Source organism: Dipodomys spectabilis, unplaced genomic scaffold (assembly GCF_019054845.1).
Source record: "Dipodomys spectabilis isolate Male_0828 unplaced genomic scaffold, ASM1905484v1 ptg000017l, whole genome shotgun sequence".
Lineage (NCBI taxonomy): Eukaryota > Metazoa > Chordata > Mammalia > Rodentia > Heteromyidae > Dipodomys > Dipodomys spectabilis.
Window position 1 is genome coordinate 5,289,171 of NW_024870694.1, and position 24,009 is coordinate 5,313,179.

General features: G+C 44.6%; 1 protein-coding gene across 1 annotated transcript in view; it reads right to left on the reverse strand.

Annotated features, from left to right (window-relative positions):
- Nucleotides 1-24,009, reverse strand: part of Fstl1 (follistatin like 1) — a 50,974-nt gene that overhangs the window by 13,492 nt on the left and 13,473 nt on the right. The window contains exons 3-5 of the mRNA XM_042668206.1: nt 4,825-4,929; nt 1,905-2,034; nt 857-889 (exon numbers count right to left, since the gene is read on the reverse strand). Coding sequence (XP_042524140.1) covers nt 857-889; nt 1,905-2,034; nt 4,825-4,929 — 268 coding nt within the window. The remainder of the gene's footprint in view (nt 1-856; nt 890-1,904; nt 2,035-4,824; nt 4,930-24,009) is intronic.

Below are 24,009 nucleotides of genomic sequence, written 5' to 3' on the forward strand. Positions count from 1 at the left end.
AGGAAACTTCTGCAAGATGGCTAAATATGGGGATATAAGAAGGGCACGGAGCCAGGGGAATGCATATGTGAGTATTCTCTTCCCCTCTACCCTCCCAAACTGTCTGACTTAGGTTGACTCAGCTCTCAGCATCTAGTTCCTCCTCTATAAGGTGATTATAGTGAGATCCACAAGCTGACTGTGAAGATCCACAGCAAGTATATGTTAAAAGGGGTCTGTAACCAATGATGATGAAATTTAAATTCATATTAATACAAAATCCACAGGCTCTACTTTGCCAGCATTTCCAATTACCCACTTTCAAAAAGAACTGCGTTGGTGTCAGGCACCAGTGGCTCATACGTGTAAGCCTAGCTGAGGATCATGATTCAAAGCCAGCCTGAACAGGAAAGTCTGTACGAGTCTTAATTCCAGTTAACCAGCAAAAAGCCTCAAGTGGAGCTATGGCTCAAGTGGTAGAATGCCAGTCTTGAGAGAAAAAGTGAAAAGACAATACCTAGGCCCTGAGTTAAAGCCCCAGTAGTGGATCAACAACAAAAGAGCTGTGTCTTCCGAAGCTGAGGGCCTATAATATGAGCTCTGCAGGGGCTGAAGGAAGGCCTCTGGTGCTGTCCATGTCTTTCGTGTCCATGACATGAAGATCCAACCAGATGCTTTAGTGAGCAGCAAAAATGAAATGCACTTTTGTAGTTTTTCTCAGCTGTGCTGAGAAGGGGCAAGTTCTAGGTCACACAGAGATCTCATAGATTTTGTGAGTTTGGCAGGGATTATACAAGACAAGATTTCCACGCTACGCTACATGCACACTGAAGAAAAATGAAAACAAAAAAACAAAAAAAGCCAAATAGGCCCTCACCTGGGCTGGCAGATGGACTCACAGATTTCTTCTCTGCAAGACAAAAGAAGAAAATATGTAATTCAAAGTGAAGAGCCAGGTATAGTGGTCTATACTTCTAATCCTAGCACTCAGGAGGCTGAGGGAGTAAGATCTCAAGTTCAAGTCTGGCCTGGGCTACACATAACAAGTCTCTAAAATATAAAACAAACCAAAAAATACCCCCAAATCAAAGCCAAACCCAATAACACGAAGCCCAAATTAAAGAAGTTTTTGGTTATTTCTAGGATTAAAACTGCCCCTACACAAAGGAAAATGCTTTTAAACTTAAAAAAAATCATTTTATCATAAATCTTTATCTTCTTCCCTTCTTCCAGGGCTCAGGGATGAGGAATCTTCTCTTTCCTGCTTTGTCTGACATTTGGGGTCCCTTGAGGTGCCCCTTTGAACTCACACTTCCTCCTGTTGGGTAGGTGGATGGGGGCTTCCTGGACTTCTGAGATTTCTCCTGGAGACTCTTTCTGGACAGGGAATGGAGTAGAGCTCTACTCCTGAGAAACAGCTCCATAAAGGTCAAGACTGAGAGAGGCTGAGCAAGACTATGGCTTGGCAAGGAGCTGGGGTCTAATAAGCATGAACTTGGGACTTTTCCTCTCTTACTCTAATAGCAGTGAATGCAAAAGTAAGAAAAAAACACTACAGAACTGAGAGGTGCCCAAATGTTTTAAAAGCAGGGGAGGAAAAAACTGTCTACTTTCTAACAAGGCTTGGAATTCATTTAAGAACTCTCTTAGCATTGTTGATTATTGATGTGGGTGCCTTACTTACTCTCTAGCTACAGAAAACACTGGGAGCCCACTGATGCAGGAAACGCAGGGCAGAGGCCTGGGCTAGATACAGGGCCAAGACAGCAGCTCATTAATGTCAGGAGAGTATATCTCCCAGTAGCTGAGTGGTGTCCCACAGTTCTAGGAGGAGGCTATGGTCAAGGTCCCCAACTCAGCGAGGATGTCTTTCTCTGTTTGGTGTCTCCCCAGGGCTGGAACAGGGTGGTCTCAGCACACCTTACCTTTGCAGTGTCCGTCATAATCAACCTGGATTTTGGATCCGGTGAGGCAGGCATCTCGGTGCAGCTCACAATGGTTGAGGTAGGTCTTGCCATTACTGCCACACACAGGCCTCTTGTGAGGTTTGCATTGCTGAAACACAGCCAGGGGAGGATGTTTGTGCCCACATAGGTGCCATTGTATACCTGTGTTTGCCTGTGCACGTGCATACACGCACGCACGTGCGCGCGTGCGCGTGCGCGCACACACACACACACACACACACACACACACACACACACACACACACACACAGCTCTTCACCACTCTGGATAGAACCTAGAAAGCACCAGGGCCCAGGGGCCTCAACTCTGGCCCACTGCTTGGCCTTATAGTTTTCCAGGGCCCTCTATGTCTACCATAGTCCATGGCTCTTTACTCTGTAGGGCAATACCCTGCTCTGACTGAAACCTTTGTGTCTCCTCCAGAATTCATGTTGAAACTTAATCCCCCAATACAATAGTATTAAGAGGTGAGGCTCTTAGAAGGTGGTTACCTTATGAAGGAATGGACTTAAGGCCTTCCTAAAGGAAATTTCACATGCATTTGGTTGGTCTCTCTCTTACCCTTGTGTCTTGGATCATGTGAGGACCCAGTGTTCAAGTTGCCATCTTAGGAGCAGAGACTGGGTTCTCACCAGACAGAAAATCGGTCTGGTTTCTTCATCTTGCACTTCCCCAGCCTCCAGGACTGTGAGAACTACATTTGTATTACTTATAAACTGCCTACTTCAGGTATTTTGTTATGGCAACACAAATGGACTGAGATGTTCCCCTCATCTGATCAAATTAGCAGAATGAACATTTAATTGGTAGTCATGAGTTTGTCACTTTGGGCAAAATCAATCAATGCCTTTGATGATCTAAGATCCCTTAAAATTTCAACACTTTATGACACAAAGCAGCAAGAGCTGTGTGGAGACCCATATGCTCTCTCTTGCACACACACACACACACACACACACACACACACACACACACCCTCCAGATCTCTTGGGGCCTATAAGGATCTCTCACTTTGTGTAGAGTTGGGAAGCATTTTGCTTTCCTTCTAATTTCACAACTACTGCTGTGAAGCATGGGTCTGGACTACAAGAAATCAGTATAGAAAAAAATGTGGAATAAAGTTCATTTGGCAATCGGGTTCAGCTTTGCTATTAAAAGTGCCAAGATTACAAACTCAAATTCTTTAGACTTCTGTGGTTTTAAAGGGGGAAGAGAGGAGGGGAAAAAGCAAGTTCATGTATTCCTTTAGTCATTGTTTACTGAGAAGTGCTTACTCGGTGCTGAGAAAAACCAAAAGCGGGCTGGACTTTTGTAGCATCTCTTAGGAAATAGCTCAAGAATCACATGTGTATAGCTGAGTTAAGAATAGATACCAGGTTTCCAGATTCAGAGTCAGATTTATGCCACCATAAGGTGGCCAGGAAACTTCTAGTGAGGACCTCTCTAGTACACAGATTTCCGGGAGAATCAGGTTTTTAGGTTTCCTGGTTGGCATATTCCTGCTTCTGGGGCAATGGATGTGAGTCCTGAATCTGGGAACTAAGCTGAGTGTTTATTTGCCAAAAGAACTGGGTTTCTCCATTTTCTGTTGGCTAAACAAATTGGGGGGGGAAGAGGCCACATGCCCAGGGTATTTATGTCAGGGGGTAAACATGTATTAAAGTCCTATTTCTCAAAGGCTCACTTTGCTTTTGAAATATCATTTAAAAGCCAAACTGCAAAACCTACATTCCATTCACCATTTTTTAAAAAAGCATAACCTTTGACCTAACAGGCCCTCATGGTCATCAATCTTTAGAGCTAAGACAGCAGATATTTACACTAGCATGTGGCTGCTGGGGATGGTAAACACCCAAAGAACCATTTTCATGTCTATCTCTAAAAAGTGGTTGAATAAATCTAGTTCTTTTGTATTACTAAGTATTATGCAGTTTAAAAAATGAGTTAAAACTTTATGGCCTGCTCTCGACTGGGTTTTCTGATATGCTGATGAGAACACAATACAAATTGTATCTTTCTATAGCTATAAATGCTATAATCTCATTTCTATGTGAAACAGGGAGACACTTTGTATTTATATTAACATAGGAAAAAACCTTGGAACTATGTAGATCAAGCTGCTGACAGACTAATGGGACTGAGGGATGAGGGGGAAAGATGATTATTTTCTGTTTATACAAATGTCTATACTATGGAACTTTTATTTATTTCGTTTTGCTGGAGATCAAAGCCAGCATGTTAGGGTAGCATTCTATCACTGAGCTACCTCCCCAGCACCCATATACTGGTTAATTTTTTTGTTTGTTAAAAAAATAAAATTAAAGAAACTTCTTATACAGCTTATTTTCTCTTCTGACCTTGGAAAGGAGATCAAACCCAGGGCCTATGGCATGCTAAGCAGGGGCTTAGCAAGGACTTATCACTGAGCTATATCCCTAGATAATCATTTTTTTATAAAAAGAAAACAATATTCCTGCATTCAAAAATCAAGCATCTGAAGCTAGGTGCCAGTGGCTCACACCTACAATCCTATTCAGGAGGCTGAGATCTGAGGATTACAGTTAGAAGCCAACCTGGACAGGAAATTCCATGAGACTCCTATCTCTAATTAACCAGCAAAAACTGGAAGTGGAGGTATAGCTCAAGTGGTAGGGTGCTAACCTTGAGTGAAAAAGCTAAGAACAGGAAGGGCCTGAGTTCAAGCCTCAGTGCAGAGAGAAGGTGGGTGGGTAAGGGGGAGAGAGAAAGGGAGGGAAAGAAAAAGCAATCAAGATGTGACTTTTCACCCCAGGACAGATGAGGAGTGCTTATATAATGATGATGACACCGCGGGTGCTGTCCTTGGCCACTGTCCTCTAGTTCCTGACCCAGGACCTACCTCAATGCAGAGGCAGGTGGGCTCTCCCTTCTCGGTGACTGCACATTCTCGGCCAGCTCCACAAAACACATTGGCACAAATCTTGGACTTGCTCCTCAGCTCTTCCTGAAACACAGATCATGAAGGAGGCCATGTCAGTGAGATAAACATACCACATGATGAGCCAAGGGCAGTGATGATCTTTCAGGCCTGGACTTGGGTCTGGAGCCACGGGTCATGGGGTTGAAGGATTTTCATTAGCTAAGTGTTTTCCTGGAACTGCCAGCACTGCTCTGACCCAGGTTCAGGGGCCTGTGAGTCCCCAAGACTGCTTCTCCAAGAGCATTCATGTCTTTCATGTATACTTCCTTTCTTTTAAAAAGTATTTATCACCTACCTAGTATATGCCTATGTTGACAGCTGGAGATACAAGGGACCAATCCTTGTCCTCAACAAGCTTCCATTAAGAGGGGCACTGGTCGCTAACACCTGTAATCCTAGTTATTCCAGAGGCTGAGATCTGAGGATCATGCTTCAAAACCAGACCAGGCAGAAACATCTGTGACATCCCTCTCTCTAATTATCCACCAAAAGTGGCGCTGTGACTCAAATGTTAGAGTGGCAGCCTTGAGCCAGAAATTTAAGGGAGAAGAGCTTTGGCTTTGAGTTTAAGCCCTAGTACTATTGCATGAGCATGAGCATGTGTGCATGTGCATGCATATACACAGACACACATGCGCGCATGCGCTCGCACGCACGCACACACGCACACACACACACACACACAGAGCTCTGTGATTCCTAAACAAAGAGACACTTAAAAAATCAGAAGCCCCAGGAAGCTGGAAGAAGAGGAGGAGGATGGTAACAATCATATGAGACTTCCTGAAAATTCCATGTCTTAAATGATTCCTTAAGGAAGAGAAGAACAAGCCAGGTAGAAATTGAAACACTGTCAAGAAACGTGAACCAAAAGATGAACGATGAAGTATTCAAAGCAATATCAAAGGGCAACAGAAGGATGACAGAGTCATAGAAACATGGACAAGCTATTATTGAGTATCCATTCCCTGTCCATTAGAAGGGCCAAGCTATTCAAAGAATGACCCTCAAGCCACCTGCCAGGCAGGACACCTGTTCCAACATGTGCAGCAGAACTAACAGGGATGGGAATGGCTTCCGTCTATGCCACCTGAAAATGTGAGTACTCACAGGCACTAATCTGTTGGTCACACATTCCTTCATTCCTACTCATTCACAGCCCTACGGGTGGTACAATAATGAAGGAGAATTGAGATTTCTCCAAGCCCTTCGTCTTCATTGGATGCTAAGAGAGTCACCAAACTCTAGGCCTAAACCCTCTGGGTTGGCATTAGCCATGTTAAACCAACAAAGATGGCAAAGCCATGCCCCCGGGTTGCTCCTACCATGTGAAGCAAAGAACTCACATCCACAAGGCTGTAACAGTAAAATTCTTATGCCTGGTTAAATATCCAAGAATAGGAAGGAAGGAAGGAAGGAAGGAAGGAAGGAAGGAAGGAAGGAAGGAAGGAAGGAGGGAGGGAGGGAGGGAGGGAGGGAGAGAGGGAGGGAGGGAAGGAAGGAAGGAAGGAAGGAAGGAAGGAAGGAAGGAAGGAAAGAAGGAAGGAAGGAAGGAAGGAGGGAGGGAGGGAGGGAGGGAGTGAGAGAGGGAGGGAGGGAAGGAAGGAAGGAAGGAAGGAAGGAAGGAAGGAAGGAAGGAAGGAAGGAAGGAAGGAAGGAGGGAAGGAGGGAGGGGAGGAAGGAGGGAAGGAAAGAAGAAAGGGAGGGAGGGAGGGAAGGAGGGAGGGAGGGAAGGAGGAAGGAGAGAGAGGAGAAAGACAGAAAGGAAGGAAGGAAGAAGTAGGAGGGAAGAAAGAAGGGAAGAAAGGGAAGAGAGAAAGGGAAGAAATTAAGAGGCTGGAGAGCCATCCAATACAGCTGGTTTGCTGCCACCTGGAGGATGCTTTGCAAACTCCAGGTTATTCTTTTCTCCCATAAACCAGCTTGCTGGGCATGGAGGGCTCCCATTGGTCTAGAAGTTATTTGCACGCTCACATTTCATTGGCTCTCAAGCTGTTGCTAAACTGATTCGTTTTTGGATGTTGCTAAGGAGAATTCAATAAAGCTGGCAGGCAGGGAAGAATAGAGGAAGTAATTCCCAGAAGGCTGGGGGACTGGAGCGCTGTTGTTTCCTGAATGGGGAGCTCAGATAAAAATCAAGCCATCTCCAGGCCGGGACCTCATGTGGGAACTTTGCCTAGGAATGTAGAAAGGTAGATAAAGGATGATTGAGCAGTGTAAAAAATTTGGGGATAGTATAACCTTCTCTCTTCCCTTCTACTAGACATTATAACCCTGTGGGTGTGTTATAGGAGCTGCAGACCTCACAAATGCACACAAAAAATGTGCTCGGCCACGTCTGCCCACTGGGTGTATACACTAACAAGCAGCTCCACAAGCAAAAACCCACAACCCTCCCCAGCTAGCCATGGGTTCCTATCTACTCCTTTTATTTCTTTGAGCTTAAAGTACAATAGGATCAAATACCCACCCTGCACTGCAGAGAGAAAATGAACTGTGTATTTGGAGGTCCACCGAAACTGGAAAGTAAGCTGCCTGTAAAGTGTAATATATAGGAATTCTGAATAGGGCTGCCTGCAGAAGCCTGTGACATACACAGAAACTCCTTTCCCCTCATGTTGTTTTTTAGTGCACCCGCCTTAAAAATAAAAATAATGCGCACATCTGAGAGAAGCTAGGAGGAGGGCACAGAATCAAAGAGAAACAAAGGAAAACATACAACAGAGGGCCCATCAGCTACACTGGACATTGAGGAAAACAAACTAAGCAACTCAAGGGCAGCGATGGGAGGGAGGGAATGAGAGGGATGGAGGGAACAGCTAACCCTAGGCAAAAGGAAAGAAATGTATATATCACCCCATGTGGAAGAACAGTCGTATTGTCAAAGCTCATAGAATTCACAAACTTTATAGACCATGATGACAATTTGCCTCATGAAGGTTAGAATGTGTTTGTGACTTTAAGTATCAATATCTCACAACACTGTGAAATTTGTGAAATTTATGTAATCACTTAATCACAATACAAAATTATAAAATAACTAAATAAAAATAATTAAAATTAAAAAACCCCAACAGTTCTTCTATGAATTCAGCCGTCATGATTCTTCAGAACGAGTTCTCAAGAAATCTATTTGGAGAAGGCCAGAGTTAACTTAAATCATTAACAACTATTATTTTTTTTTAACAACTAGTATTTAAATAGTGAGATGAAAATTTACAGATATATGATTTCATCTTATTCTGTGAACAATCCTGCAAGGTCATGTATATTATTAGGAGTTCCCTTTTGTAGATGAAAAAAAAAATCGAAGATCAAAAGGTCAAGTAACTGGCCCCCAGGTCCCATCGCTACAAAATGAGAAGTACTCAGATTCAAACCCACATCTTCAGGCCACAGAAAACTAAATTCCCATTCTTAAATTCCATGCATCCTGGTTACCCTGTTAAGTATGTGATTTAAGCTCTACAGCAACTCCTTAAGTTCAATGTTATCACCTCAACTTAACAGAGCTGAACTGTTGAGGCTAGAGAATTTGAAAGAGGCAGAGCAAGGACTGTACTAAATTTGCAATGATTTGTTTTCCTATCCAGATGTCTTAAGAATTGTAATAAGGATATGAATTGAATAATAAGCAAGTGTCACAGGAGAAAGTGCTGAGTGCATTAGACATTTAGATCTAAAGTCCCCACATCCTATTTCTGTTCCTTACTTGCTGGGGTCATGGACAAGGCACTTGCTATAAACCTCAGGTTCCTTGTGTGGGAAATGGAAATATTGATCCTTAGAGAATGGTTGTGACACTGCAGTGAGCCATTTATTTTCAGTTCCTCCATTAGATGTTCTCATTGCCACCTTGGGCGGTCATACCCCATTCTTAGGTGAAATAGTAATGACGGGAACATGAGTGATGGCATGGAGAAAGCAACAGGCCTAGTGACCCCCGGTGACCGATCTGCAGAGCAGAGAGGGCGGAGCCACTGGTTATACAACCTTCTCTTTGCAGGTGGCACATCTGTCAATAGGTGGCAATCTCTCTCTTTGTCTCACACAGCCCAGAGCCGCAATGCAGCAGTGCAGTCTTGGCTGCAGTGGCTTTCTGTGCCCAGCTCTCTCCTCCCAGTGAGGAATGGCACAGGAGGTGAGAAAGCAGGGCAGACACCCCACTATCCCACCAGCACAGAAGTGAGGATCTGCCAACCTGGGAAGGAATGTCACCTCTGCTGCCCTTGAAGCCCTCCCCAGCGCTCCCGTTCACAGGCAGTTAACTGCAGAAATCAAAACCAACAATGCAGGAAATTGTCTCCAGAGGTGGCATCTTTGGGCCATCTTCTCTGGGAGTATTTCCCAGGGTTCTAGAAAATTTCTTCGGGTGGTAGGTAGGTGGTCTTATTGTTGAACAATGGATTCTGAGTGGGAAATAATAACAAGATAAGACAAGCAAGGCATGGACATACTTATGTACTGCCAGAGCTACAGAGTAAGGAGGGTGATGGTCTGGGAAGAAGGAAGACTAAGAGGTGTGGCTGGGGGTGGGGGAGAGGGGGCAACACAGGAGAGAGAGAGAAAAATGAGATGAAGAAGAGGGTGGAAGAGTCTATGAGACTGTTTCCAAGATAACCAGCAAAAAGCAGGGCTGGAGGCATGGCTCAAGTGGTAGAGTACCAGCCCAGCAAGCAAGCTGAGCGAGCATGAGACTCTGAATTCAAACCCCAGTACTGCAAAAAAGAAGAAAGAAAGAAAGAAAAAGCAAGCAAACAACACCACTCTTAGAAAACAAAACCAAACAAAATAGCTGCCTCCACATGGAAAGACATCCAAAGTTCTTGCTTTATCCTTTCATTCCTGACACTTCCTTGTTGCTTTCATGGTGTGTGTTGCAAACTAGGCTCTGCAGATTTGGTCTGGTGGTTAATTTTCACACTGTAAACTCCTCTTGGAAAAAGACTGACCAAGAACATTTCTAAGTTTTATGAGGTAAAAACTTGCTCAGAGGGAGTATTAGCTATTGCACGCATACAGGCTATATATTAGCTTAGCAATTTTGATGAATATGTCATTTTTCCTAAGGTTTTGACTTTCAAAAAAAAAACCCCAAACTCCAAAATCTTTTCACTTGAGCAGGCAAGGTTACCTCGAAGGCCCCTCCAGATCTCAGAACTGCCCAAGCCCAGAGGACCAGTGCAAGGTTTCTCAGTGGCAGAGATGGACCTACGTTCTGGGTCTCCAACTTCAACTCCTTCTTCTTTCCACTCAATGGCTCTGCGTCTTTACATTCAAAGCCAGGAGATGTCATCTTGAATTCAAGGTCTTAGAAATCGGAAATTATTTTTTGCAAGTGAAAAAAGATCCTTTGCGAGCAACATGGAAACGCAGGTTATTTGCAAAAGCACCAGCAAAGGTGATCATGTATCTGAGTGTCCTGGATGAACAGTATTAAGTTGAAGCAGAAAATACACTTTGAATGTAAAAAAAGGCTCCTGAAAGCAGAACCATTTGTGGAAGATTTGTATGCTTTGGCAGGGGAAGAAGCTTATAAGCAAAGCCGTAAAACTGTCAGCTCATTTCTAAAATGAACTGGGTCAGCTCTGTAGCCTCCATTTCCCCTCTTTCCTAGTGTTCATACTCCTTTCTCTCTCCTCCTCTCTCTTTTCTCCCACCCAGCCCCCACCTCTGAGGATGCCAAGGTGGAATTTTGGCTCCACTTGCCACTATTCTGTGACAGAGTGTCTTTGTTGACGTGAGCAAAGCTCTCCTTCGTTTGCCAGAATTAGTCTTGGAAACTTCATAGGAACATCAAGGGCCTCAGATACCCAGAAAACCATGAAGCTAGGAATTTACAGACTCAGGAGAGCAGAGCTGGGAGGATGCCTGGGCTGGGCAGATCTTCTAGAGTGACCGAGAGAGAGAGAGAGAGAGAGAGAGACAGAGAGAGAGAGACAGAGAGAGAGAGACAGAGAGACAGAGAGAGACAGAGACAGAGAGAGACAGAGACAGAGAGAGAGAGACAGACAGACACACAGAGAGAGACAGAGACAGAGAGAGAGAGACAGAGAGACAGACAGAGACAGAAAGACAGACAGAGACAGAGACAGAGACAGACAGACAGATAGACAACACCTCTGGGCTCTTGAAATGGCACCTGAGCATCACATGACCTTGTTTAGTCCCAGATTCTCTGATCTGAAAAGGAGGGGATGGGTGGGTTCTCTATTCATGCTGACAAAGGAGGGGTGATGATTTTACCGGTGGGTTTGACGCCTTGGCAGTAGGCATCGCCTATCTCCAGCCTAATGTACCATGGCCCATATCCGCTGGCTAATGCACCATGGCCAGGTCTGGGTTTTGTGAAGTCTCAATAAGTTTGGGGCCTTTTGTAAGAAATACTTAAGTATAAATGCAAAAGGGGGTGGGCAGAAGAGGCCTTGCAAGTAAAAGGGCTAAGGAGCTGGGTGTCTCCGTGACAGTGAAGCAACTCTCCTGGATCTGACGGGGCCCATTCAGCTCCCACCGAAACAAGATGCACCTGGTTCTAGTACCTGTGTGTCCCTGGGGGTTCCCCAAATCCTGTCAGTCTCCTAAACAGTGTCTTTGGAAGGCCCTGTAATTTCACAATTTCACTCTTCAGTTGCTACAGAAGATGCAGATGGAACTCTTTAACACAGAATCCATCCATCCTGAATTAGCCCAGTAGGTCTCTAGCATTAGTCTAAGACTTGTCCACTTTAAAGGCAATTGTAGAGCATTCTTTCTCTTCCATTTAGGCCAAGGTAGATAATTTAAACTCATTAAAAAGCATATTTGAAGAACCCAGCATGGTGGCACATGCCTTTAATCCTAGCTCTTTGGGAAGTGGAGGTAGGCGAATCGCAGTATGAGGCTGACGCAGGCAAAAGAATGAGAACCTGTCTGAAAAAACAAACTAAAGCAAAAACAGTATAGTACTTGTGTAGCAGATGTGAGAAGCCAAGTTCAACATTCAATCCTGCCACCAAATATATACATATACAAAATAGATACTTTAGAGATTATGTATCATATTTAGTGAATGCTTTTATCAACTAACCAAGAATTCTAACAGACAGGCACATTAGTGTGCCTGTAGTCCCAGTATATGGGAGGTTGAGGTGAGAGACTTACTTGAATCTAGAAGTTCAAGACCAGCCTACACAATGAACAGAATAAACACAACATAACAAGAAAATAAGGAATGATCATCACTGACCAGTATGGCGGAGCGCAGAGTGCCGTGGTATAAACCCAGAAGGTGTTGAGGATATGGCCTCTGCCCTCCAGGATCTCTAAGCCACTTGGGGCCAAGAAGCTGGCATGCAGCCCTGTTTAGCCTGGAAAAGCAGGAGTGGGGGGTGGCTCCCAGAGCTACAGCTGCATGGGAGAAATGGGAGCCTCACCTCACCCTGTTGGCTGGAGGCTCAGGATGGAATTCCTGTGGGAGGTGAAGAACAGCTGAAGTGAGTTGAGGAGAGACTGGGGGCACAGCTGGGGCCAAGGGTGGGCATGGAAGGCAGACTTCCAGAGGTTTCTAAAGCGCAATAAGGTCTGGCAACATACCGGGTGGAGGGAGGAAGGTCTTGGAACTGTCAAGATATTTGGCGATAGCTGGGCACCAAGGGTTCACACCTGTAATCGCAGCAACTCCAGAAGCTGAGATCTGAGGATTGCAGTGCGTAGCCAGCCAGGGCAGAAAAGTCATGAGACTCTTAGCTCCAACTAACCATCAAAAAGCTGGAAGTGGAACGGTGGCTCAAGTAGTAGAGTGCTAGCCTTGAGCAAAATGGCTCAGGGACAGCGTCCAGGCCCCGAGTTTAAGCCCCAGGACCAGCATGATATATATATTTAGCTCTGAGGAGATGGATTTCATGTGCATCACTGCCACATGAGTCTCCTCTGGAAGGGGGGTGGGACTAGGGCAAGAAAGATGATGGTGATGAGTCAGGTATGGACCCGAGTCCAAGAGGATGGTAAGACAGCCCACTGATAGTGGGAAACAAGGGCTAAGGATGCACATCTGGATGTCATCTGTGTAGGAGTGAGAAATGGGGGTGGAGGAACACATGAGCTCAGGAAAGGGTGTGGTGGAAGGCTGACAGCAGCTGGGGGGAAAAGGGAAGGATGAGTTGTCAGAGCACAGAGACAGCAAGACAACAGGCTGCCAGCAGCCCACAAGGAGTCTCTGTGAAAATCAGAGAAGGGCCTTCCCCTTCTGGGCTCATGCAGCACCAGGCCACTGTGCAGAGCCTGATAGCAAAGTACAGATTGGATTTCAGGCTCTCATGAGCTTGTGCACTTACTAGCCTGTACAGCTGTAGGAGTATGCTAAAGGAAGAGTGGCCAAGGAAGCAAAGGTAAACCATTCAGAAAACAGGGAGGAAGAGCAGTGTTAGTGTAAAGGGCTCCAAGGAATGAAGGATGAGTGTCACAGCATGAGAAATGATTTGGGAGACACTGGGATGAGGAAGGAAGGACGGGCAAGGAGGGAGGGAGAGAGGAAAGAAGGAAGGGAAAGAGCAGAAGGGAGGATGGGGGGAAGGGAGAAGGGAGGGAGAGAGGGACACCTCTAAATCTAAGCCAATATTCCAGAGGGCAGAAGAGGCAGAGACAATGAGGTCCTGTGAAAGGACTGGATATGTCTCTTCTTCTAGTGATGTGTGACTTTATACTAGAGGCTTGACATTTCTGAGCCTCCACCTGCCTATCCATGAAAAATAGGGATTGTAGATAAAGCCCAAGTCCATTCCATGGCTTGAATTCTACTAACCAGAAAGCTCAAAATTTGAGGTGGCTTTGAATATTTTAGTCTCCCAAGAATGCTCATTATTAAGAGATTGATTATGTACAGACTTGTGTGCGTGTGTGTGCACATGCGCACTTGTGTGTGTGTGCGCGCATGTGTCTGTGTACTGGAACCAGTGCATGAACTCTCACTTCACTTTTTTTGTTGTCACAGCTAGCACTCTACCACTTGAGCCATGACTCCAGATAAGCATTCTACCGGTTAACTGGAGATGAAATCTTGAAGATGTTTCTGTCCTGTCTGGCTTTGAACTGCAGTCCACCAGAGATCAGCTTCTTGAGTAGCTCAGATGACAGGCTTGAGCCACCAACACTTAGCTATGTACAGACTTTATGTTTAATTAAAAAAAATTTTTAATGTACAGACTTTTTTGTGTGTTGTCGGTTGTGGGGCCTGAACTCTGGGCCTGGGCACTGTCCCTAAGCTCTTCAGCTCAAGGCTAGTACTCTACCACTTGAGCCACAGTGCCACTTCTGGTTTTCTGGTGGTTAACTGGAGATAAGAATCTCACAAACTTTCCTGCCTGGGCTGGCTGGATCATGTCCCGAGTAGCTAGGATTACAGGCTTGAGCCACCAGCACCCAGCAATGTACAGACTCTTAATGGTGTCTTGGGGGTCTTGCAGGGGGAATTAAAACTGGTCCTCATTAGCTTAAGAAATGTCTTTTTATTTCCTTTTGGATGACAGAATGCAGTAATGGGACCTCAACTAAGTGTCCCGATTTCATCATTGGTGAGCTGGCTGGAACCCTCTAGTCCCCTACAATGGTATTAATAAAGTTTTTTTTCTTTTAAACTTGTGTTTGCCTTGCGTGAAAAAGAGGGACAAAAAAGAGAGACCAGCTAAAGGAAATTCACAGGAGATTCATGAGTTTCTATTCCTGCCAACAATCTTTCACTGAAGTATGTCTTGGGGCTGCCAGAGCTCACATTTACTCTGTATTCATGCTCTAATTATTTCCACATGTAGTTTAAAGAAAATGGTTGATCAAGGGGAGATCTCTCTTCTTTTTTCATCTCACATCTAAATCTCCAATGCCATAGACTCAGAGGGGAGAAGGCTCCAAGGTGGTTGTGGGTAAGTTTTCAGACAGCCAATTTTACAAGTGTCCCCCACAGTGCCTGCCATATCTGGACCAACGTTCCTGCATGGTCTCAGCACTCCATTCCCAGCGAATCAACCTTGCACTTCCCCAAGCTTTCCTCCTGCCCGGAACCAATTAGCATTCATTCTTCAGAATTCAGAGTGGAATGCAGGATCAGCTGTCTTGATTTGGTGAAAAGTGGATGAGAGATAGACCCAGCTGGGAAGCATCTTGTTTGGTCCACCCCTCTGCTCTGGGTGTTAGTAAATTCAGGCATTGTCAGGGTGCTTGTTGACACCCCATCTGCTGCTTCTTTCCACTGCCAAGACCTGTACACAGCTCTGCCTAGCCCAAAGTGAAACCATTGTTTTCCAAGGTGGTTTGTAGGCACAACCTGTCACCGAGCTAGTTGCTTGTGTACCAGAATCTATTTGGGTGCACTGAACAAGGTCTTTAGCACATGGCTCTGAGTCTTTTCCTGTCTCCCAGGTGATTCATTGTTTATGTGGCCTTAGGATGGATAGATGGATCATTAGCCTCATGCTCTGTGACTCTCCGTTGGGAGACCCCTGGCCAGAGGAGCACTGTGGGGGATGCCCCCATGAGCAGAGCAGGGCAGTCACACAGATTTAAGTCCAAGCACACTGAAATAAAGTAAAGGGCATTCTGGGCTCCTGAGGTTCTCTATTTTGAAATGAGAACTCATTACCCTTTGAAAATGTCAGCACTATAAGGAATTGTTAGAGGGTTCTTTAACCTTCAGATGGGCAGAAAAGGTCCCACAAGACCAGCTACAAAAATACTGTCACCATCTGAAGGAGCTGATTTATTATCTGGCTTGCCCAAATTTCTCCCGTCCTTCAAGGCTTGGCTCAGGTTACACAACTTCATCCAGGAGAATTTTAATTTTGATTGGTATGAATTCTTCCTTCCTGATATAAGCTTTCATTCCTCATTTTGATTATTTATTTTAAAAATCGAATCAATTGGACGCATTCTGTCTTTCCAACTAATCTATAATCTTCTAGCGGACCAAAGTTATTTGATAGAGTTCTTTTGACCTGTGTCTTTTAATCAAATTCTATTGAAAGCATACAAGGTAGATTTAGCCATCCTGTCCTGGGATTTGTAGGTAGTACCTGTTTGAGCTCCTCTCCTGGGGAGGTTTCCTCCTGGCATGGATCTTGCTACAGAAAGAACTTGAAGACCTCACTTTTCACCACCAGACCGCAAACATTCTGCCTGGAATTCCTCTAATTTAAGATCATCTTAGACACACAGAAAGACATTAGTGTGTGTGTGTGTGTGTGTGTGTGTGTGTGTGTGTGTGTGTGTGTGTGTTGAAGAAGTGTTTCCTTGGCCTGTGATTGATACATGTCTAGCTAAGACATACTGAGAGAATGAGAATCTGCTGGGAGGACAGGAGGTGGAAGATGAGGTAATATGGGGTGTGGGGATGTGAGGTCCCTCGGAGCACAAGGTAAAAACTGGGTGGGACTTCAGGATATGGTGTCACACAGCCAAACAACAGCCAGACAACTTGGTCTCCTAAAAACACAGGAGAGGCAGAGATGAGAAGCAGCCAGAGGAAACATGATAATGAGGCAGATGTTTTGTATGAAGTCTTCTCAGGAGTCTAGCCCCTCCATTGTCCTTAGAGATGGAGGGAGGTAGCTTGATCAGTTTCTGAGGAGGAGGAGGAGGAGGGGAAGGAGGAGGAGGAGGAGGAAGAGGAGGAGGAGGAGGAGGAGGAGGAAGAGGAGGAGGAGGAGGAAGAAGAGGAGGAGGAGGAAGAAGAGGAGGAGGAGGAGGAGGAGGAGGAGGAGGAGGAGGAGGAGGAGGAGGAGGAGGAGAAGAAGAAGAAGAAGAAGAAGAAGAAGAAGAAGAAGAAGAAGAAGAAGAAGAGAAGGAGGAGGAGGAGAAGGAGGAGGAGGAGGAGGAGGAGGAGGAGGAGGAGGAGGAGGAGGAGGAGGAAGCAGAAGCAGCAGCAGCAGCAGCAGAAGCAGCATCTTGCCTTGCCCTGTTCCTCCACTCCCAGAATGTTCAGGGGCTCCGAGCACTCTCCTTTGGTTCCTGGACCTACTCTGTGCTGGAGTATGCTCAGGAATGAGCTGTGAGGAAAGGGTAAAGCCTCAGCTGTGCTCAAGGAGAGGAGATTTCCCTTGGCCTGGATACATCCAAAGAACTGTAATGTCCATCTAAGAACAGAATGGCAGGGCTTGGGGTAGAGAGATGGCAGGGGAGGTCAGGGATGCCTGGAACAAAATAGATCCAGAAGACACAGCGGAGGACAGTAGCCTAATATACACTTCTAAAACAGAGACAAAGCCCTGAGCATCTCTGAAAGGCAGGATGGCTGCAAGACAGCTGCCAGGTTTCTAGCATCCTGGCAATTATTCTCTAGCCCAAGGGTAAAGAAGGGGTTAAAACCCAGCAAGAAATTCCAGGCTAAATGAAGTCTCCATATGTGTGGCTCAGTAGGGTTCTAGGAGAAGCAGACAGATGTAATTAGAAGTTCTCAGGCACTGTGTTGCCATGGCAACTGCTGGCCAGGAGAAAAGAGGGAGAAGCCTGGGAGTCCCAGGTACAGTCTTCCAAGGATTTGCCAGGGACCGGTGGTGAGTTTCTCATCCTGGGGCTTCTGCAACCTCTCCATCTAGTTCCTCCTTGTTCCTATCCCCACCCCCCACTCCGCCCCACTAACATCTCCCCAGATCTGTACCTGAAACAATCCCAAATGCAAATCAAGGGCTCCTTTAAACATCAAAGAAAGGAATTTGGAGTTCTTGGAGGTAAGTTTGCCTAGATGAGGTCATTCTCTATGCAGTCTCTGTTTCTGGCGTGGGGTGGGGAGGGGGAGATGGTTGTGGAACTGGGCCTGAGGATCAGGAGGGGAGACTGCAAGCCTCATGTCTATCACTCTGGAACCAGCCTCTTTGTGAGCATGCGCACCCACCACAGGATAAACGGAAGTTTGTGAATAGCAGTCTCAACTACACCCATCTATCTTACCCACACGGGTACGTATGAAAGTAAAAGAGGACCTTGCAAACAGATATACCCACACAACAGGCACAAACTATGCCATCAATCACTTTGTGAAGCTCCTAGGGCGGGGGGGGGGGGGGGGTGGGATTGTTATTTTATAGAGCAGAAGTTTCAACCTGATGTCTGCAAATCTTCCGTAACTCAGCCACAGAATTTGGGACTGAATTTCAATTGGACATATATGGTTGGGTACCACCAAATCCAAACGAACCACCCCCCAAACTAGAAACACTGAGAAACCCAAACACAGGCTGACACGGATTGCTTCTTGTAGCCTTAATGTACTTGTCTCAATAGTCACAGGGAGATTTTCAAGGGTCCTGAGGCTGGAGAGTCTAGGCAGATGGGCACACCTTTGCTTCTAGGTCTTAGTGAGACGAATCATTCACTTCCCACAATGCCACCCAAGGGAGGTTGAGTCACTGTGAATCACTTTATGGTGATAAAGTGACCAGTGAAATGAGATCATTCTCATCAGTGAGACCTAATAAATCTAATAAATGTCCCCAAAGAGGGTACACTTCAAGGGGAGCATTCTTGCATATTCCTTAACAAGGGAACAAAAACAGTGGATGGGGGGGGGGGGGCGCGAATCATGTGGTCAGGGAATGCAGAGAAAGGTCAGACTCTCCCAGGAGGCCAGCAGAAATGACTGTATTTTAGGCATAACAGAGCTAGCCTAGGCATTAGGAGCATGTGGTTCAACCACAAGCTTCGCTACAAAACTGTAGGATGTTTAAAGGGGAAGGGGGCCACCCAGGGTGAAACTTTTGGGTATTTTCAGACTCAGAAAGTCTTAGCGACCTAATTGCATTTCCAGACAGTTACTTCTTTTCTTCACCCTGGTTTAAGGTTAGAAGTCACTGGGATAACATGCTAATTTACCTGTACCTATATCCATTTGGGTCCTAGACAGTGGGGTGCTAATCTCTTCTGAATATGGAAATTCCTCATGATTCATGGAGTAACAGAAAGGCATTTGTTCTGACCTGCATGTATCAATTTGCACACCATTGCTCTCTCTGCTGGGCCTGTGTATACAGACATTCCAGCATCCCCTCCCAGATGGATTTTAATAGTCTAGTTTCAAGAAATGGCTGTCATTCTAGGAAAAATTTAGAACTTTCTAAAATACGTTAGAACCAATAAATCAATAAGTTCAGTTCTTGTGCATGTGTGTGTGTGTGTGTGTGTGTGTGTGTGTGTGTGTGTGTAACACCTAACACTCCAAATACAAGTAAATCTGCATCTCTTTTTCATTCATTGTCCCAAAAGGAATGGCTAAAACCCATTTTTAAGAGAGTAAGCAAAACTGGGCAATTGAACACCAAGATTACATAAAAGGCCACATGCTGGGGATTCAGGAAGGAATAAAGTTCAGCTTATTGGTTCAGGGCATCAATACATGCAGTTTCAAGGAATGCCATAGCCTGAGATAATGCAACACTATATGTGACCAGAGGTTAAGTGACAATTGTCTAGAGCAACTCTAGCCAATGAAAACAGAATACCAGAAGCCACATTTAAAAAAAGTCAAAGGAAAGATAAAATTATTTTGGACACACTGGTTTACCAAAATTTTACCATTTCATACCATCCAGTATTATTGAGAGCTGACACATTTTTTTCTATCCTCACTTTGGAGTCTAGTTTGTATTATACATTTTATCTGGACTAGCTGTGATTTGAAATGCCTAGCCTGTGGCTGGAGGAAGGATCCAGACTGAACAGCACAGCTCTGAACAGTGAATTCTCAGTACTTGGCTTTCTGAGTCAGAAAAGAGTTTGGGTAGAAAGAGCAAGACTTTCTGTAATCTGGATTAGAAGTAGTCTATACAATTAAGCTCACTGAACATGTGGACAGACCTGCATCTGGGGCCATGATACACACATACTTGGAGCTTTTTTAGTGTCTCAAGATTACATTCAATGAAAACATGCACATTCTATTCCCCTTGATACATTCCTTTCCTGCATTCTTCCTTTGGAGCAGATGGGAAGTCACAGCTGGAAAGAAGGAACTGGAAAACTTTTCTGTACTGACCAATCAGATCTTAGTTGGCAGGAGACCCACCAATGAGAGGCTGTCAGCTCTTCTGTTCTAATGCTGCAAACAACCCCCACCCCCTATTTTTGCTGAGACTCAAATCTCATGAGACCCTTACACCAATGATGTCCAAAGACTTTCTTTTCTATTCAAAAGGACAACAGAGAAACCAGCAAAATCCTACTTGCTGTAGAAAAATTATTATTTGTGGTGCAAACAAACAAAACAGAACAAAACAAACAACAACAACAAAACCTTCCCCAGTACTATGTTAACACGCTAGTTCTAAAAACGGCTACCTTCATTTTTAAGTGACTAAAACATTGGAGAATTGCTACGTAGTTAACTGCTTTTGATTACCCCATACCCTATAGTCCCAATGAAAAATGGGGGTAACATGCTATAACAAGTCAGAGTTTGGTCTGTGAGTCAAGTGTAAGAGTTTGGAGAGCCCAGGTGGCAGGTGGGGGTGGGGGTAGGGGTAGGGAGGGAGGGGCATAGTCTGTTTCCTGAGACTCCACCAAGAAAAACCACTATGCCATGCATGTGTGGAAAAATGACTTTTCTGAGATCTGAATGTGCAAATCCAGCCACAGGGAATGCCTTTTTCTTCTTGGGTTTTACTCACTTAGCGATATCACAATTGCTGTTCAAATGACACAGGAGAAAGAGATAGAATAGGAAGGATCCCTAAAAGTAAAAGTCTCAGAAAACAGCCAGGTCAGAAAACAAAGTGACTTGGGGCTTTTGGTGAAAGAATCACCACCAGCAGAATTTAATACATATATATTCCTCAGGATATTAACTTCCTCTGGGAATGGTGCCCAGCTATTTCAGAATTGCTGAGCATGGGAGGAAAAGAATAGAAATATTTACTATTCAGCTAGGCCCTGCTTAAATTCAGCTTCATCCGGACCTGAGAGAATTAGAATGCAGGTATCTGATTAAACAAGCTCAGCGTCCCTACCATGTCCAACATTACGCAAAGCATTGATGGGCACATGCTGTCAGCCATTTTTGATGTATATTACACTTGCCAAGATTGGCACAGAGCCGATAATGACTAACACACAAAGACCAAGGGCATGACATTGTGGACTTTCTCAGATGACACAGGAGACATCTGCCCATTCACTCAGTGGGTTCATCCAACAGATATTTACTAAGTAGCAACAATATACTAAGCATGGTTCTAGGAACTGGGGACCCGTTGTTGAATGAGGAAGACTAGGCCCTATCCTGGAAAATATATTCTAGAAAGAAAATGGTGATCAGACAAACAAAACAAGTTCATATTGCACAGTAAAGAATACATCTGGAGGAGAACACAATATAAATGACAGAAATGTGGAAAAGAGAGCATTGTTGGATGGAGTGGTTAGAGCATGCGTCTCAGCTGAAACCTAAATCATGAGTAGTTCAAGCAGGGAAGAAAAGAGCAAAGTTCGAAAGCAGGATGGGATTTCTATATGTCTGAGACAGAAATAAGGCCAGCCTGGCTATGGCCCAGAGTCTGAGAGGGAAATGGAGAAGAGAGAAGCTGGGAGAAATAGGCAAGGGCTAGAGTGCAGGGCCTTATAGACTTTTCCTTTTTCTTTTTTATTGTGAAAATACTGTACAGAGGGGTTATAATTACATGGGCAAGATAATGAGTACATTTCTTATCAAGCATTGTAGCCTCCTCCTTTGTTTCCCCTTCCCATCCCTTCCCATCCTCCCCCTTGACCCCCACCCAATCCTCCTCTCTCCCCTACCAAAGTTGTAAAGTTCGTTTTTGACATAACGACTTGTACATCTCATTGTTGCAATAAGTCCACCTGTATCCCTATTTAAAAGGTTTTTTTCCCTTCCCCTCCACAAATTATACCAACATCAAATACATCAGATACCGTGGGGGAGGGACATACAAAGCAACAAAGAATAATCTTATAATTGCGTTAGAAACAAATGCATGAAACAAAAAAAAAAACATTTGAATACATAGCTTAGGGTTCATTTCTCTAACATCAACTCATCTGACCTTTTCTGCTTGACTCAGACATATACTAGTTGTTGCAAATAAGGGAAACCATGGGGCCTATGTTTCTTTGGGCCTGGCTTACTTCACTTAATAGAATTTTTTCCAAGCCTTTCCATTTCCTAACAAATGGGGCAATGTCATGCTTTCTGATGGAGGCATAGAATTCCATTGTGTATATATACCACATTTTCTTGATCCATTCATCTACTGAGGGGCATCTGGGTTGGTTCCATATCTTAGCTATGGTAAATAATGCTGCAATAAACACAGTCATGCTGGTAGCTTTAGTGTGGTCTTGTTTGTGTTCCTTTTTCTTTTGTTTCTTCTTGTTTGATTTTTTGAAACTAGGCCTCTCTATGTAGCCTAAGCTGGCCTGGAACTCATGATCGAACTGCCTCAAACTCCTAAGTGCATGTACCACCACACCAGGCTGATGTTTTATTCTGAACACAACAAAGGACATTAGAAAGTGTTACACAGAAAGCAACATGAACAGATATGCATTTTACAAAGACAACGCATTTTACCAAGGCTACCATGTATGGAAACACGACAGGAAGGTAAGAGGGGGAGAGGAGAGATGGAGAGGCTTGATGCTGGTTCAATAGTGCACCATCATGGTGACTGGGACTGTGGTGGTAGCAATGCAGACAGAGTGGTCAACAGAGGAGACAGATTCTGACAGCCGATCTCACAGGCTTACTGAGGCACTGATGGTAGGGAAAGTGAAATATGAATGAGAAAAATTCCTGGGAACTTTATTTGATGCCCCTAAATCCTCAATGGTGAATATGGGAAGAACTATGCTGTAGGCCCACAATAGAGTTTCTTCAGATTCTCCTGGGCTCCAGATAACTCTCACATTTTCCAAATGAGATGAAATTCACTTAGGAAGGGAGCTTAGCAAGGCCACTAAGGCCTGGTGTGAGATGTCAATACACTGTGAATGCAGAGGTTTGTCCAGACTGGCCAAGGAACATTAGCCTTGAATGTGACTCTGTGTGTGCGCATGCGTGTCTGTGTGCATGCATGTGTGTATGCGCTCTGTGCACCGTACTAGAACTTCAACTTAGGCCTTCCCTCTCTCCCTTAGCTTTTTCACTCAAGGCTAGCTCTTTACCACTTGAGTCATACCTCTACTTGTGGTTTTTAATGGTTAATTGGAGATACATGTCTCATGGACTTTTATGCCAGGGCTGGCTTCAAACTGAGATTCTCAGATCTCAGTAGCTAGGATCACAGATGTATGCCACCTGTGCCTGTCTTGATTTTTTTTTTTTAACTCGGTCGTGGGGCTTAAACTCTGGGCCTGGGCGCTGTCCCTCAAGCTCTTCAGCTTGAGCCACAGCACCACTTTCGGTTTTCTAGTAGTTTATTGGAGATAAAAGTCTCACGGACTTTCCTGCCTGGGCTGGCTTTGAACTGTGGTCCTCAGAACTCAGCCTCCTGAGTAGCTAGGATTACAGGTGTGAGCCACCGGCTCCCAGCTTGATATTTTTTTTAAATGTTCTATGGTAAAATGTTTGGAAAACATTGTTTATTTCAATACTTTCTTCCCAGAGACTCATAAATAGCACAGATATGAATATTGCAAGGTTCTGAAAAGTCCTGCAGCTCAAAAACATTTTATCTAACACGAACCTTAACATCACTCAACATACAACATAGATTGAGGTTCTTTATGTCTCCCCCGCAGTTCTATTATCCCTTAGAATGTAAGCAAGAGCAACAAGAGTAACAACCATTAAGCAAGCGCTTACCTTGTTCAAGGCACTTTATGCACATGATCTCCTTTGCTACATGCTTTATACCTGTGCAATTTTAACTTACAGCTTTTACATGATCATTTCTGTGGTGAGTTTGCATGATGAGATTATACATTTACTTTTCCAGAAACAGATCTTTCTGATCATACCTATCAGCAGAGTGTAATTTTCTCACAGTATTTCCTCCTGAGGCAATTCAAAGATCAGAAACTCTACCCTTTTTCACTTCATCTTTATTGGTTTGATCCACTGCAATTAATAGTAACAGAGAGCATTTCCTTCCTGCATCACCACCCCCCTCTTCTTCTCCCAACCCTCCATAG